The following is a 17730-nucleotide window of genomic DNA, read 5'->3' as shown; positions in this document are numbered from 1 at the left end:
GACTTGCCGGGAAATTTAGCAATGACAGTGGGAATGTGTTGTCACCCAACATCTGCAGCTCAGGCTGGGAAAATGAACATGGGAAGCAGAAACTCCAAAACTGAGAAGGCAACTCGTTCACTGCAAACCAAGCGTAACAGTGAACCGTGTCTGAAAATTACACCTCTGAAATTAGCACATTGACTGCTCCTGCCAAAATGGAGAAAATTAACAAATACAAATCAGGGTTTTGATTGGTATTTGTTGATACTTCATTCTGATATAGAATGCCTCAAGTAAGAGGTCTTCTATCAGTTCCACCAAAAGCCTATACTTACAGCTAAGACAAGCTTCCCTCTCCACTTTATTTTCATCATTTTCTCGATTATTAGAATTAATATTTGGTGTAAGATCTAGGAAAGGGCTCAATAAGTTTTTAAGGCCCAAGCTGTGAGCATTTATATCCATTCAAATGGAACCAGCGATTCTCAGGACTTCACCAAATTCTCAAGGCTGTTCTACCATGAGCTGTCACAGCCCTATTCCAAGCACAAATACACATCTACACAGAGCTGCCCAGGCAACTTGCTGTGTGTGTTCTAGGACCTTCAGCTTCCAGGAAACCTCATTTTCAGTATTTTCTAATCCACTTAACATATGTTGCCTTCTGGTTGTAGCAGAGCAGACAGAACAAGACTGGGATTTGTAACATTGGGATCCTCAGAAGAGCCAAGTGTATTTCTATATCATAAGTGGACACCACGTTTTAGCAGGATGTGCAAAGCACTCAGAATCATCTGGGCCATGAACAGGCAGTGGTACGGTTTGCTACAGAAGTTTGACACAAAATCTGTGGCTCGATCAGCCTTCTCAAAGACAGGGTTTTACATGCTCAGTATTAGATGGTAGGAATGGTTACATTAGGTGCACTCAAACATTTTAAGCACAGATGTATGAGCTTAGTAAATCAATAGGCTATTTCACATAGCTTGTAGTATTCCCCTGCTTTACATATAAATTCAATGTGCATTAAGAGGTTTCCCAACAGGAGATTGCATCAGTGGTGTCTGATAGCAATTATCAGCTAGCTGTTGGTGGAAAAGCTAAAAGGCTTCCTAATATGTAAAAAATATCTATTTAAAATTTCAGAATTATAAAAAAAAAGCATAACAATTTTAAATTAAGCTTTTAAGCACACTTACTTTTAAGCACAAGTTGTCTGTTAGTTACCTGTGCACAAAAAGACAGTTTCTCCTTTGCGTTCAGTAGTCACAACACATTTGATGTTTCAGTGCTGTCATTAAACTGCCAAGGAAACAGCATTATTATTTAAAAATCTGTGGTTTATCTGCAATAAAAAGAATGTAAATTATCTGTTAACACAACCAATTGTTTCCACTCAACCTTCTCTCAATGTATTCCAAAATTATACCAAATAAAGTTTTCTTTGCTTTTCTTCATGCTTCAAAAGTCAGAAATGTTAGTCCTGCTCTTTGCTCTCTGACCTATAAACTGTAAATATCACTAGTATCTGGAAAATTAGCTGAACTTTTCCAAGTGAACTTAAATTAATAATGGGGATTTTCACTTCTCCTCTTAATAATCTCATTAAACAGATTAGAATTGTCCTGTAGAAAACATTAAGGAAACTAGAGGTTATTGCAACACCGTTACACGTCATCACTGTTGCGGAAAGCTCATGAAAACCTTGCTTTGTGATTGTGACCTACTGACACTTTTATTTTTTTACTGTGATGGAAAAGAATCTGCCTCTTATCTTTTTGTCAGCTGGCACTGATATCCTTGGCTAGCATGATGGAATAAGAAGTGCCATATGATCCTGCTCTACAGACAGCCCTTCTCCACCCACTGCTGCACCTCCAGAGTAGCTTTATTTAAACACTAAATCAGCCACTCTCACAAAGCCATAGAAGCCTTCATGGTCCAAATCTGTTTTGTTCTGAGAAAAATGTAACCCCATAATTCTTACTAAAAAAAAAAATATAAAGTTCAGCAGTCAAAACCACCAAACATTTTTATGGGAACTAATACAACAGTCCACACACCTTTTGCTATAAAAGAGCTTGAAGGTATAGGCATTTTCTATGGCTGTCAGCCTGTGAAACTGACGCCCTGGGAAAAAGGGATGGCATTTACCAAATTGCTCACCTTTCCTGTCACAAAAAGCACACTCAGGATTACATTACCAGCAAGAGTAACAAAATACTTACCGTATTTTGAAATATTTCAAATACACCCAAACGTGGCTAGCAGGAACACAGAAAATCTTGGCATTCAGTTCATTACCATGAACAGAATTGACTCCATCACTTCCAAGCTATTAGTTGTAATGTACGAAGGGGTGTAATAATTAAATCCTTTCAATCTATCCCTCCATTTCTGTGGGTATCTCCCCATCTCACACCTAGCAGCTCAGCAGCTGATTTCTGTTTAAAAAACCCCAAACATATTTGCATCTTTTGGAACTCCATTGTTTGGACTGTTTTTGCAACCAAGAAATGCAGAGCAAGAGCCACAAGTAGAGCCACTGCTACTGTTCATGGCAGTAAATGCACAAATGAGTAACAATGGTTTACTTGAGCACAGGGTTTTTTGCTTTTTAGCAAGTCTATATCTCATTGTGTGTGCTATTAAACACTGTTTATTTCTAAAGCTTCAGTAGCAAAGTACAACCACAGAGAAGAGATTAAGAGTAAAGACCAGAACAAAAATCCCTCACTCAATCAATTACATTCAATAGCAGTATTAACAGACAAGGTTTATTCCATTGTTTCAGGAAGATAGGAAGCCTCAGAGTTCATAGGATTTGAAGTATCTGGCAGACTCTCATTTAACACAAATTAGAAAACTACTTGCCCTCATCCCTGATACATAGATGGGCAAATGGCAAAGTGATGGCACACAGCACTTTGCCAGACATTCAATTTCCCTAAGGCAAGGAATTCCAGAGGAGGGGGAAGGAAGAGAGCAGAGACAGAGCCAAAGCTGGCACAGCCCAAGACGCCCTACTGGAGACTCAGAGTCAAAAGGGTGAAAGTCAGGATCCAGTGGCCCCTAGGAATGTCAAACGACAGATAAGAGCAGCGTCAAGATTGGACTACACACACAGAGCCAAAATTAACATCAGGGTTACTGGGGTGAGCAGTCATCAGGTCCAAGTTGTGCATGCAGCTGTCACAGGAATGAGCAAGGAGCTTCTGATACTGACCTGGGTTTACATACAGTATTGAGCCCCTAAACAAAGTAAAAAATAAATAATAAATCACCCAAAATAAAATTTTAAAAAACCCAAATGAAATAAAATGAAAACCTGTAAATAATCTTAAGTGTTTGTAACACTTGCTTACTCTAATATTTTAATGAAATTTTATAATGTAGACCATTATTTACTGTAAGTAGATTCAATTTACAAATGCTGCAGCACTGGAGACATGGTGCTTATTAATGACTCTATTAATTTACTTTGTGTTTGCACTTTATATTAAATATATGCATACTTTCATGTTTGGGTTCTTTCCAAAAGAATTTATATCCTCCAAATATTAGCCATAATAACATCAGCTTTCTCAAATGCAACTGAGCAACTAAATTACATGTGAGATTATATAGAAAGTCTCTTTATAAATGAGGTCTGTAAAACTTCAGTTGGTTTAAAACTAGTACTAATGTAATATTCTACCACTGTATTAAGTGCATTAAAAAAAAATGTATTTCCTCTGCCAAAATACCCCAAGATGAATTATCACTGAATTTACAGGTAAGCCATTAACTTGGAATTACTGCTTTTTAATAGAGAAATGGCTTTATTTGAAACCTCTCTTTCCTCTAGAGAAAATGCAGAAAACTGAGACAAGTAAATACAATATTTCAATGACAGATCCATCAGGAAAATCTGCAGAATAATAACAATGCCTGTAGGCAGACAATATTATCCTTTACTACAAGCAGAGTGTGAACAAAATCTAAATTCTTAGACCTACAGTTGTTTGCTTCACACACAATATTGTAAAATGCTCAGATACCACACCATCTTGCAAAAATATAATATTTATCCAGACTTCATCCTGAAGATTAATACGTTAACCAAGCTATGCACACAGCTGATTTTGTTTCAATCCAATTCCCTTCTCTGAATAAATTTCATTTTATTACTAATCTCATGGTTTTAAGTTGTTTATGAACCTCATGTAAATTCTTCTTTCATTACATGAGAACCTTGAACTGCAAAGGTACCAACAGGGATATTCACATTATTCAGGATTCTCCATTCAAAGGGCAACTAAAGACTTAGAAATAAAGCACAAGAGACATATGCCAGTCTTACACAGCAACAAAACTACTGTTGATATAACACTGACTTATGCAAATACCATCTTACTTTTGAGCAAGTACTGCTACCAGAAAGAAAGAAAAAGATAGCATGGACTTTTGCACCTATCAATAATAGTTCAAGAGCAGTTCCCTTATAGTTACAATGCATTTCATAAGAAAAATTATACAGACTTTCTAAATGTATTGGGGGTGTATTTACTTTTTCTACCATTTATCACAAAACCAGAACATAAAAAATATTTGGAAATACAGACCAGAACAAATTTATCTTAGATTTTAAAAAGATGATTTTTATTAAGCACAAACAGCTTTTAATACATTATCAATACAAATAGGAAAACATCTGTTTAATGAATTTGATATATCAAAGATTTGATGGGCAGGTTGCATACTGGCACAATAAAAATGATTTTTTTTTAAAAGTCTTTCAAATTAAAATTTAAGGTTTACCACAGTCTACACTGCAGGAACTTTCCATACAGCCTAAAATCACTACATCACCTCGGCATGGGGGAAGCGAAGAACTAGAGTTTCATAATATGGAACTTCTAACACTTTAATTAGCACCACTCAAAGCTTGCATCAGCTGTCTAACTAAGAAGCAGCTGACAGGTCAGGTAAAGCTTTACAGCAAATTTCAGTGCAATGTTTACAGTTCCTTTTCATAAGATACTTGGAGTCTATGGTTTCATAGCATGTTAAATAATTATGGCTTGATAGATGTACAGTATTAAGATGCTGAGAACATTTACTTTGAAAAAGAGATGAGACTCGTAACGGCTGTGAAATACATTTTAATATATTATGCCAAATTCTGTAATATGCAAACAACATGCTGGATTACAAACGGAAGTCCTGTTATGAATTCATAGACAAGGTCAGTATTAGCTCTCTGGGGTAGTGGCTTCTGGTTGTTTCAGCTGCTGCTTTTTCAGGCTAACTAACTTCATCTTCTCTCTAATGTGTTCTGCTGCAGAAGCCATATCACTTGGGCTTCCAAAGTACTGCTCAGACCTAAAAAAGACCCAAACCACAAGAAATTATCAGTGAAAAGCAAGACAACACATGAATATACCAGTTAATTGCAGTAGATAACACAAAGGAGATAAGAAAAACAGCCACCTTTTCCTCTTTTCATTTAAAAGCCACCTTCAAAAATCTTTGGAGACTTAGGCATGAGATTTGACAGCAAATTTTGATGAAATTATTACAAATACCCAGTGAGCCTTTCATATCCAAAAGATACTAAACAGAAGTTTGAGGGTGGTGAGACACTGGCACAGGTTGCCCAGAGAAGCTGTGGCTGCCCCATCCCCAGAAGTGTTCAAGGCCAGGTTGGATGGTACTGGATGATCTTCCATGTCCCTTCTGACCCAACCCAAACCATTGTGTGACTTGAACAGCAAGGCACTGTTCTACAAGTGCAACTAGATACTTCCCAACACTACCTTCTACCTCCCTTCTCTGGCTTTCCCCCAAGTCAGTCTGACAATTTTGCATACTGTGACAATCTGTGATACCTGTCTGTACATGAACTCTGAGGCTATAAAATGCTGCATTATTAAAGGACTCTTTACATGTTGAGTCAGCCACATGCTGTCAAATGCCATCTGCCTCTTAATCTGAAAGGAACGCCTGGCTGTGTAATTCAAATACAACAAAGAACAGCTGAAATTTTAGGGAAACCACTAACCAAGTTGTCAGCAAAGGAAGGATTTGAACAGAATACGTGCTTCAGAAGAACAGTTATTAAATCTAGTTACAAAGCAGAGAAGCTGCAAACTTTGGAAATGGCAATAGGACAAAGGACTTTCAGACAGGTGTAAGTGCACAGAAAAGTTACTCTACTCAGGAATAGACTCATTTGAGGAGTTAACTGCTCAGACTGAATAACTGCAGATGGATTCCCAGCACGTCCTGATACAGAGTAGAAGCCATGAGCAGGACAGGGAACAGTGACCTAAACTTCCAAAAAGGTACTGGCAAAAGTCTGAGGAGGTGAACAGACTGATGAAAATACCCCCACATATTTATGACATTTTGCATGTTCTTAAATTTCTAAGACTATTTCTAACAACGAGCAAACCTTTTGCAGATTGTTTGTTAAACACTTCAAAACCAGAATGCCTAGGATGATGAGCAGGGGGTCCTGAGATATAGGACAATTATAATATCAATTCTGTGAAGGGGGATATGCAAATCTACTGAAATGCCGAAGGTGTTAGAAATAATGTCCAGGATTCAACAGTTGCTACTTCTACCAGGTCACTAAAATCTGCTATACAGAAGTTTTTTACATTATGGTCTGGCATCCTACACACCAGAGACTTGCTCCATGGCTTGGCTGTAACTCAGGTAGAACTTAACTACAAGCTCAGCATAACAATAGACATCTCTGTTTTAATAAACACAGAGAACTGAGTTTTATTATGGCTGAGATTCCAAATTCAATTTGCCTTTGTAGCTCAAGAAAACTACCAATTTAAAATTAGTATGAATAGTTCTCAAAGGAAGTACTGTTTTGTTTACCAAATTAATCAAAGGTAAATTTAGCTTCAATATACTGGCTTAAGACTTCAGATAGCTAGAACCACAAATAAATAAGTCACAATCCCATAATTCTCATCTGGTATCTTTTTTCAGAGAGAAGAGATTGCGACTGGTCATTTTTCTGTTACTTCTGCGCATTGTGCTGGTGTGCAAAGACTAATAAATCTAATAACCGTTCAGTGGGAAAAAGACACTGTTTAAAAAAGGCAACTCTCTAATACTCATTAAAAATTCTTTCCCATCTTTTTGCAGAAAGCAGGCAGGTCCACTTTCAAACTTTATATAAAAAATGTGCTCACTTTTTCAATTTCAGCAGTAAGCCTTCAGGATTCTTCTGCACATGAGACTATTATAAAACTTTACCAAGAGCATTACTCCAAAGGCATTAAAAAAAACATTCTACATACCCATCAGGATAAACTACAGGCACTGTTAGTCTGTCCAACAGTGATTTCCCAACTGCTTCAATTTCATCAAATTGCTCCATTTCATTAAAGGCTTCAGGCTGCTCTGGACATTCCTGCAAAATCTGTTTAAAAAAGTAAGAAAATACAGAATTAAGTACACAAGTGATAGCATGTAGTTTTTTAAGAGCCATTAACTGGCAGAATGAATGTTCTTTTTGCATTTTCACTGCCACATTTGCATGACATCAACTGACATATTCATACAATTCAAGAAAAGAAAATATTGATTAAGGTCCATTAAGAAGATAGTTCAGGGCCACCACTGTAGTCTTCCTAGACAATATTCCTGCAACAAATATAAAATGTATAAAAATAGTAACCTACGTCATTAGACATATAAGACAGTCACATAAACTGGAAAAAAACATGGTTACTGAAGAGCCCCTTACAAGATGTTTCAAAACTAAAATCCACATCTGGCACAGAACAGGTAGGACTAGAAAAGCGTGAACACAAGTCTTTCCAGATGAGATTGTGACTCAATACTATTACCCAGTATGGCATTTTCTTCCACCTCTCCCTCTGCCACTTACTGTTTTCCAAAGCAGTGTGGATATTAACAGTCTATTTTCCACACACACTCATTAATATATGTCTGACAGTGAAAGGAGAATGATGTTTTTGAACAAGAGCATTGTTTTCTCAGCCATTAATTCAACTTTCTTTAAACTTAAGATTGCCTAAACCCAGCAATTAACTACTGCAATAATGAAAGAATGCTCACAATACGGATTGAGATACTCTACTTTTTTAGAAGTTTGTAAACCACTGAAATTTAATTTGGTATCAAGGAAATCTCTGGAAGCACAGATGACGGAGGTTCACAAAAGCAGAAATACATCAACTCCCAATGTTTGCAAATACAAAGTATCTTTTTTTGTTTGCTTAAACTCAGGTAAGAAATTATTCTTCAAAAACACAACACTCACCTTTTCAGCAGTTGAATGAAATGCAACAGCTGTTTCCAGCCGGTGTACTCTTTCTTCAGAAGTCACTGTAAACTGTTTCCACACTCTGTTCAGCCTTGGGAGTGTGTCTCCTGAGGACCTGGAAGTGCATCGCAAGGACTGGCATAGCACAACGGTCGCCTGCAGTAACTGTCTCCCATAATCATAGGTACTCTAAAAATTGGAGGGGATGGAAAAGAAAGTGCATTTAACAACTTTACACTTAACCTGGGGGAAAAATAGCATCTTAAAGCAACAGCAGACAAGTTTATGGAAGTTTTAGGTTCACAAAGTGCATTGAACTAATCTGGTCTACTAGAAAATGCTGATGAAGTATGAATAAAATTGTAATGACCAAACAGCGCATTCACTCTTATTAAAAAATCCAATATCCCCTGCTGTCTAGCATTCACACTGGCAAAAGGAAAGAGCTTCCTGCAAATTCTGGATAGCTGTTTGGATCTTACAAGGGATATTTAATATCCACTGCTGAGATGACTGTCTCACTGACTTCACTGTCACCATGTCTGTGGTCCCCTAGCATCCAGGTGCACTGAGGTACATCTACTCTAACAGCAAATAATGATGATCCTGCCTATGCATTGCCTATGTGAAGGTTAACTAAGGTAGTAAAATGCAGCATTGCTGCTCTTGATGGAACTGCAATATCTCATTAGGCCCATCACCAATTTCAGCAATCAATTTCTTCATTCAGGCATTGAGGCAAACCAGTAAGGCCAGTGACAGCTGTTCAATGACTGTCCATACAGATATTGATTCTATTTAGGAGATGATCTGAAGCTGCACAAACCCTATACTGCTAAAGAAAATAACACATTTCACCTGTGCAACATCAACAAATTTTCGATGTTTCTCCAGTAAAACTTTTGTTTCTTGAGCATCATCTCCCAATCGGATGTGTGTCTTCAGCAGAGCATCCAACAGTTCACTTAACCATTCTACTGCCTTAAAAACAAGCCAAAAGAATAAAAACAAATACATTAAAAAGAAATTATTCCAGAAGGGTGATGTAACTTTGTCACTGTTGAGCCGCTAGCAGAGAAAAAGACCCGGGTTCTCAGTGTGGCAAGAAAAGAGAGCTTTATTATTTTGATTCCAACCTATATAGACTTTTCAGAGGTCACCCAGAAACCTCCCCCTAGGCCTGATTGGCCAGGCCTGAACTGTCCAAATCTCGAGACACTGTTTCAATAACATCCAAACTTTATCTTTGTTTATAAAACACAGGAGAAAGTTCTCATGGGAAAGACCTGTGCTAGCCACATAACTTCAGTGCTAACATATTTTTTTGATACAGAAAAAAAATTAAATGAGCTATCACAAGCTGGTAGATCACGCATGCAATCACTAAATATACTATTTTCAGACATTGCTAAATCTGTTATTTTCACTGTATATACTCCCTTAATAAAAATACTGTAAAACTACCAGCCCATATAAATTTAATGAGTGGACTACAAAGACCAGAATGATGAAATTCTAGATTGCCATACCTGAGCAGCATCCTCCTCACATTTAAATAACTGCACCATCTGAAGCATCTTCAGTCGCCGCACATCCACCATATCCTCACACCTTAAAAGAGCAGCACAGAAAGACTCACCAACACAGGTACAGCAGACACAAAACTCTTGAATTTGACAACAATATTTTCAAGTGAGAAACATTAAGATGCACGTGTTCATGAAAAGGTGATTAAAGCTGCTTAGCTTGGCCAAAATACATAATGCCTCATGGAACAATAAGAAACTTGCCATAAATAGAACTGAGCGCTACAAGTTACCAAAATCACGATCCTCAAGATTCCTGATATGGAAAAGCTGGAGGCAGTGACACCAGAGACAGCTATAAGATCCTGCAGCAGCATTGCACGTTCCTTACCTTGCTGCACTGGAAAGCTCTACCACACAGAGGCTTATGTGGCTAAGACAGTCTTTATCCTACTGAAATTCAGATGAAGGTTGGCTTCAACGTAGCATAATTCTGAATTGTACTGTTTGTTGGGGGCAATGTTTTCTTGATGAATATAATGAGGACTGTTTAAAAGATAATACGTTTTCCCATTTTTCTTTTTAGTTAAATAAAGATGGTAATATCTGAATGATGTCCTTTGCTGTACTTGTCAGGAAGCATTTAAAAATCTAATTGATATAAAAACTAACATAATTATCTTGTTCTGAATCGAGCACAGTTTGTGATTCTTTCTCCAGAATTCAAAAAAAAGTATTGAATGTTCTCATCTTTCCACAGTAAGCGCTAAGCTAGTACATTTTGCAGAATGCTTTCCACTTCCATTTCAGAGCCTACTAAGTAGACAGCAAGACTCAAGCTCCTGTTGAGTGCAAATGGAATTATTAATGTCAACAACAGTCAGCTCTATAAGCAAATGAAAAAGACTGTGTGCATGATGTTTTCCAAACTGGTTACAAACATAAGCACTTCCAAGGAACAGTTTGTTAGTGTGCTGTGTTTTGCTCCATGTCCTGTAATGCTTACAGAAAGGAAATCGGCTGCTCTAATAATGCAGCAAAGCAGTTTATGGGTTCCAATAGCAGAACTAAAGCAGCAAAATGTCCCTAAAATAAACATTACAACACGTGTATGTAAATAACAAGAAACGCTCAACAGAACTTGGAAAAAAAATTAAATGTTGGAAAAAATATTATTACATACTGCTGAGAGATACTTAGTCGTTATACTTTTTTGTCTCTCATCCAGGATAAAGAACCTCCTTCAACCATTCACCATCTAAAAGCTGCTTCATACCTTTGTCTGGAAATTTTACTGATGGTTTAATCCTCCAATTGACTTCCCACAATTCTATAACCCTTCTGAGAATAGGGACCAGAATTGTGTAACACAAACCAGAAATGGACTACCAATCTATACAGTGACACAAAGACATTCTTTCAGTTTTTTATTCCTTTCCTAACAATTCTTAGCATACTACTTGCTTTTCCCTGTCTGACTGAACACTAAAGCAGTTTTTGCAAGTTTTCCAATGTTTGTTTTTGAGTTCACAGCTGATTCAGAGTCCATTACTGTGTATATAAAGTCTTTCCTTCTCCCATGTACATCTTTCTTCTCAGTATGGAATTCCAACTGCCATTTTATTGCACGAGACATCCTCTGTAGCTTTTTGCAGCTGGCCCTCTAAATGCAAGCGTTGTTTAACTTAATAGGATTCAGAGGGCATACTTAAAACAATATTTTCTCTAAGCATTAGCAAAATACATGGTTTCTTACACTAAGCTCCCTAAGAAAACAATTTATGAATAGTAGAATTAATTTGTAAAATGGGCAATTTGATGCTCACTGGACCTTGCTGTTGCCTAGAGGCAACTTTCTGCTCAGCCAATGCCCTCGAACTTCAGGCCCTTTCTATGGACAGTATTACACTGTCTCAGGGGTTCCAGCAGTAATACTGGCAACAGCATCTAATTCTTTCACACTGCTGAGTAGAACAAAAAAAGGCAGAACTGCAGACAATCCAGTTCTACTACATCTCTAATTTAAAATAACCAAAGAAGTTTTGGAGGAAGAGGATGATGGCAAAATCCATCCTTCTTACAAATTCAACTCTCTCCAACATTTTTCTCAACTGCAACTTCATCCCCCACTCTAAAATTTTCCAAAACTCACAAACCCCTACATTTTGAAAACTGAACTCTGTGCCTCCATTTTGTACCCTGTGCCCTCCAACACCATCTCATTTGTCTTACTATCTTCAGCAATGAAAATACCATACTCAAAGGATAGAGCTTGTGAAAAGAGAGGATAAACATAACTGTTTAATATGTAATTTTACAGCCATCACCACTACTGTAGTTGTATTATATTTCCATCTCAAACTGCTAACATATAAAAGATGCCTCTTGCATATTTTCATAACTCCATATAAAAGGAATGTATCATTTTTGAGCATTTACAAGTACAGGAAAGCATTCAAACACTCCACCCAGTACCAAAAAAACAAAAGGTGTTTGTTTTCATGAATACACCACAACAGATTACTCAGGGAAGTTTCTTTCCCATTCAAATATACTGCAAACAAAAATTACAGTTGTATTACATCCCTTAACTGAAGATAAAACAAAATGGTCCCTCTTTAACACAAAAACCTTAATGACTAGAATTGCTGTTCTTACCTTTGTTTTCTAAGCTGCATATCTTCCATTACTCCTTGGATATGGTCCACATTTTCTTTGTTTTCAATGGTCACATCTTTCCCATAGGCCCATGATGCCTGGTTAGAGATCTGATCAAGAAGACTTTGACCTTTCTCACGCAAGCCTTGCAAGCCTAAGTCTAAAAAAAAAAACAAAAAGAAAAAAAAAGGGTCAGTGGTCACTCATAAATTTGGTGGGTTTTTTTACCTCAGTGGAGAGATATTATGCAACAGAGTAATACACGAATGAAGACTGGAACCTGGAAGATGAAAAGGACACTACAATGTCTTTCACTGCCCTTTCTAACTCAAGTCTGAGTGAGCATTTGTCTACATTAGCAAAGAACTAAGGCTTGGCTATTTTATGACCTAGCAGATAACAAGTAAAGGAATAAAAGTTGATGATGAGTCAGCTTCTCAGCACATACATAGCTAATTAATGTCTTTCATCCACACAGTTACACAATTACTAAAATATTTATCACTGCTAAGCAGTTGTAGCCTAAGTGTTCTTCCATTGCTGACAGAAGTTACTACTTTACAATACATCTGATATGACTGATAGAATTTTCTACACTGAAATTTGCCAACTCTTGAAATCTGCTGTTACATCTATTACTTGGCAGCTCTGCTATATGTTTTCCTAAAGGAATATCTCATTTATGCATCAAACTGTTATATTCCAATCATAACTACTTCTACCATAAATGATTTTGCTTTGCAGCTCTTTTTTCCACAACTTATTGAACAAGCTGATCTCTGTAGATCCCTTCCAACTAAAATAATAAATTCCATATGCTTGACAGTGTGACAACCTTCAATGTGCCATTTTATTAATGCATGCATCCATAGCTACTGCAAAACACTCAGTATAAGCATTCTAAAACTGAGTGGATAAAACCTTAATCATCAAGGGGTCAGTTCTGGAAACAAAATTATCATCTAAGCACTATAATCCCAAGACACCAAGGAAGATTAATGGGGGAAAGAAGTTTGTTTACAGATGAAATGTATAATAATGGCATATAACAAGTATATATATTAGATGTAAAATATTTAAAAGAAAACAGTTCCAGATCATTTCCCCAGACAGAACTACCATACAGTAGATGGCATAAGCCACCCAAAGCAGTTCAGTGGAGGTCATTATATAATGAGAAATCAGAAGTGATAAGTTTTTTTTCTCCCTGGTTTTTTTGGTGACTTTTTTAAAGGGATTATTGTTTCTTCCCCCTGTAATGCATTCATTAGAATGTGTGTATCTGAAATGCAGAAATATCTTGCTTACCAACACTTTTCAATTTCTCTTCCAGTAATTTTAATGTTTGTTGAATTGATGCTCCATCTGCTGGTGCTACATCCACACACAACATTCCTAGTAAACCATCCAATTGCTGAGACAACTAAAATGTAAGAACAACATAAATTCTGATATTTAAAAAGTAGTTTGAGCTTCAGATGGTTGGGTCTACAATCTTCTAAATGTTTGGAAATTTGTCATTTTTGAATTTCTCCTTGCAGCTACAGGAAATGAAAGTCAAGATGAAAGATAATCAACCCATCTGTGTTGCAGATTTCCAAGAGCATGCATCACTACATAGTGGGAGAGTAGGAAGCCAAGATTCTACTTGTTTTTAAGAAAAGCATAGGAAAGGAATATGCCATTAAAAAAAAAAACCCTATGAAAAGTACACCAAATTTCAGTTCAATTAATACATGCCTGTAATTAAAAAAAAAAAGGGCTGAAAAAGTAACTTTTCAATTAGCATATTTTTTATTTCAAACATTACTAAAATGTAAGACATATTACAAAGTACTTTGCTCCTAAAAATGGTGGAAGCAATCTTCTTAGTGTTTCAATTACAGCAAATGATGCCTGACAGCATTTTCCAAGTGACATTTTATTTCCCCGTATCTCCCTGAATTGTCTTCCAACATATTCAACATTTACTATACTAAGGCATTAATTATTGACAGGTGAGCCTGTGAAAAATTAAAGAGAAACACTTACATCCTGGGCAACACTATGGAATTCAAGTGCTGCTTGTAATAGGTTCTGCCTGAATTCCAGCTGACTGGCCTGCCTGTAACACACATCACTCAGCTGTTGCTGCAATGCTTTCAATTCCACAAGGTCCTCCTCATCCCCTGCATTTAGAAGAGCTGCTATCTGCTGATTAAGCTCAACATAAACAGCAAACCACTCCTAGAAACACAAGAGAACGAAGAATTAACAATATCAAATACAATTTTATTTCTCTTAAACGGCATACATCCAACTGCAGGCTATTAAGTAACCAGATTAAAAAAGGAGGTTATCACAGATTGTGCTATAATTATGACAATTCACAGAGAAAGAAAAAATATTCCTGATTTCAAATAAATTCTCACTGAAGTGCTTAGTACATGTTAATATATGCATTGTAGTATAAAAATATTAGTGCAGAAAGATGGGAAGAGTACAAGGCATGGCTCCTAGTCCCAGCACAAATTTCCATCAGAAGAGGAATTCCACCATTTTTAAACAAATTTCTAGTGCTTAAATGTCTGTAGTGATTTAGTGAAACAAAAGGCCTTTTGCCAAGTGATCAGCTATTATAAAAAGCTGTTCACAGGACTATCCAGGTGTTACTTGCAGTTACATTACTAAAACTAGCAATAATTTCCTTAAAATATTTAGAAAAAATACTGCTGTTGACAAAGTGGAAATAATCTCTGTCTTCTGAATAAAAGAGTGACCATGCACAGAAACTTCAAAATGATCCTTGTTTCTTATTTAAGGAAAGCTTTATCCTATTCAATTCAAAATGAGCAGATTTGTTTTTCTCTGTCTTGATTACTGACTACATACATAGGAGTTAGCTATATTGTCCTGGTGGTATATTTGTGGAGGAAAATAGTTCAAATATTTAACAATTTGGGGAGACTTAAAAACAGCTTGATACATCCAGATCACATTCATATCTTGCATGACTGAGATGCCAGTAAAGCAAAATGTGTTTGCTTCACAGCTCTAATTTTGACCTTGAAGTGTCCTATGCATTTCTATGGAACAGCACCATCTATTGGCTTACAACATTTGATTTAATTTGTATTCTTGTCTTGCTCCTGTTGGGATGTTTACAATTTTGTAAATTATGTCTTCAGCTTTTGCATCATTTATTTACAAATCATGCAAAACGGAGTATAAATATCCATATTCTGATTTTTTTTTTTTTTTTTACCCAAAGCTGCCTCTACCATCTGCTCACAGAAAAAAAGGGAGTATGAAAAGAGCAAGGAGGGGAAAAAAGAGAAAGCAATGAAAAAGTTAAATTAGCAATCAGTCAAATATTTAGGAGCAGAATAAATCTCTCATCTGTCCTGAAAGGGGCAACTACGATGACATAATGTGAAAACATTTTCCATTGTGACACATGTACTAGAGATATAGATTCAGCACAATCAGCTTACAGAACACAACACTTTGACACTGAACATACAAATCCAGCTGAGAGTGACAAGTCAACTATAATACAAAAAGTCAGGAAGATTTTAGATTAATAATATTTAGGGAGTTTGGGCTTATTTTTTAGCTTTTATTTTTATAATTAAACTAAGTAAGAGTTGCAATAATTGATTTTGATCAAGCTATCAGTAAAATTAAGATACCAGCAAACAAGTTATAAAAAGTGTGTTTCTGATCTTTCCATGGGAGAACTTAGGCACAGCTAACCCATGAAGTACAGATCTGCACAAAAACAACAGTTCCACTGTATTGCTCATGAATAAAACTATCAGAAAATGAAATCCCCAAAAAACCTAACCACCTTCTCCCCACAAAAAAACAAACCAAACAAAACCCCACCCTATAGAAATAATTTTTTCACTTCAGAGTAAATTGAAGTAAAAAAGTATCTTCAAAACAAATCAAACATTCTTTGCAAGTCTCTTTAAAATACTATAATCAACATTAAACAGACGGTGATAAAAGATGGCAAGCAAACAAACTGTCAATTCAATTATTAGGAGACAAAAAATAGGAAAACAATAAAAGAGGAAGCATACACTAAAAATCAAAGAAAAAGATAACGCACGTTTTTCTAGTGCTGTTGGCAAAAAATGGTTTTAATCTCTAAAGAGGCACCTAATTTAAGGTAGGGCAGTGGCCTTTCAATTACTTCTTTCAGTATAAAAGATGTCTTTTCTGATTGTTATTTCCTCAAACTCCTGCCAGCACCTGAGAACCAGGCTGTGCTCCATGCTGCCAGTGAGCAGCACACTGTAAGGCAGCCTGCAAACTACAGTGGGATTTCAACGATTTCAAGGACTGCATTTAGCCCCAGCTAAATCACAATTCTCTGTTACAGATATCCAAGTGAAAACAAAGTATATTTCAAACTGAAAAGAGAAAACAAAACTGAATATAACTAAAAGGCATTCAAGTTTATTTTTGTCAATGAAGTAGGTAGTCTAGGGTGTTTCATTGTTTTTTTTTCTTTCCAATTAGGATTTCAGCTGGAAGATGTTTTCACACTTCAGAAGGGACTGGTTTCCACACTGCTTGAAGAGCTTGAAGCAACAAGACAGAGGAGATGGGATTTACTTAACCAAACACAGACACCTACACTGCTGCATCTAAGCAAGGAAACCATACTCACTGAAGGCAGAGTCAAGAGAAACAGTGTTATCTAGGGTGCTGTGTTTCTCAGGCTAAAGGTTTGAGGTTTGTTTTTCCCCTAAATTATGTCTGAAAAACTATAACCCAGTTTTTCAGACTATTTTTGTTGCCATGGCTGTAAAGGGAACTTAGGAAATGTGGACAGAATTGCCAGTGTCTAGATCAAGGAAAGTCAGAAAAGGTGAACACAGCACTGTGAACAAAACTCCCTCTGGGAGCACTGAATATTCATAACCTAATTATAGTTAATCGTCTGGTGGAAAGACAAAATTCTGATGAAGTTTAGGAAGTATTCAAAATTAGAAGCAAAGGCATTAAGTTAGTGTAGTTAAAAAACAGCATCCTCGTGATTTCATTATGAAGATAAAATATATCCGAAGTCTTGATCAATGGAAGTCATAAACCAGTTTCAGCTACTGGTAAGTGTAATCTAATAAAGACAAAAATATCAAGTTATTCAGCTGAGATGTGCAGGACTTCTCAGACATTTTGGCAGGGAGAAAGAAAAATTTATTCCTTCTACTCAACATGAAAATTTAAAAACTGCTGTAACATCGTAAACTCAAGAAAATTAAAAAATAGAAA

General features: G+C 36.4%; 1 protein-coding gene across 5 annotated transcripts in view; it reads right to left on the bottom strand.

Annotated features, from left to right (window-relative positions):
• Positions 1 to 4595: 4595 nt before the first annotated feature.
• The window catches only part of SESTD1 (SEC14 and spectrin domain containing 1), a 50273-nt gene continuing 37138 nt past the window's right edge, over positions 4596 to 17730 (bottom strand). For all 5 annotated transcript variants that reach the window (XM_085066331.1, XM_085066336.1, XM_085066333.1 and 2 more), the window contains 8 exons: positions 14497 to 14691; positions 13774 to 13888; positions 12466 to 12625; positions 9811 to 9892; positions 9140 to 9262; positions 8279 to 8470; positions 7290 to 7411; positions 4596 to 5346 (listed from right to left, as the gene is read on the bottom strand). In XM_085066331.1, coding sequence (XP_084922457.1) covers positions 5217 to 5346; positions 7290 to 7411; positions 8279 to 8470; positions 9140 to 9262; positions 9811 to 9892; positions 12466 to 12625; positions 13774 to 13888; positions 14497 to 14691 — 1119 coding nt within the window. In that variant the 3' untranslated portion in view covers positions 4596 to 5216. The remainder of the gene's footprint in view (positions 5347 to 7289; positions 7412 to 8278; positions 8471 to 9139; positions 9263 to 9810; positions 9893 to 12465; positions 12626 to 13773; positions 13889 to 14496; positions 14692 to 17730) is intronic.

Source organism: Lichenostomus cassidix, chromosome 7 (genome assembly GCF_008360975.1).
Source record: "Lichenostomus cassidix isolate B80296 chromosome 7, HeHo_3.0, whole genome shotgun sequence".
NCBI classification, from domain to species: Eukaryota; Metazoa; Chordata; class Aves; order Passeriformes; family Meliphagidae; genus Lichenostomus; species Lichenostomus cassidix.
Note: the sequence above shows the minus strand (reverse complement) of the source record. Positions and strands in the feature narration are given on the sequence as shown.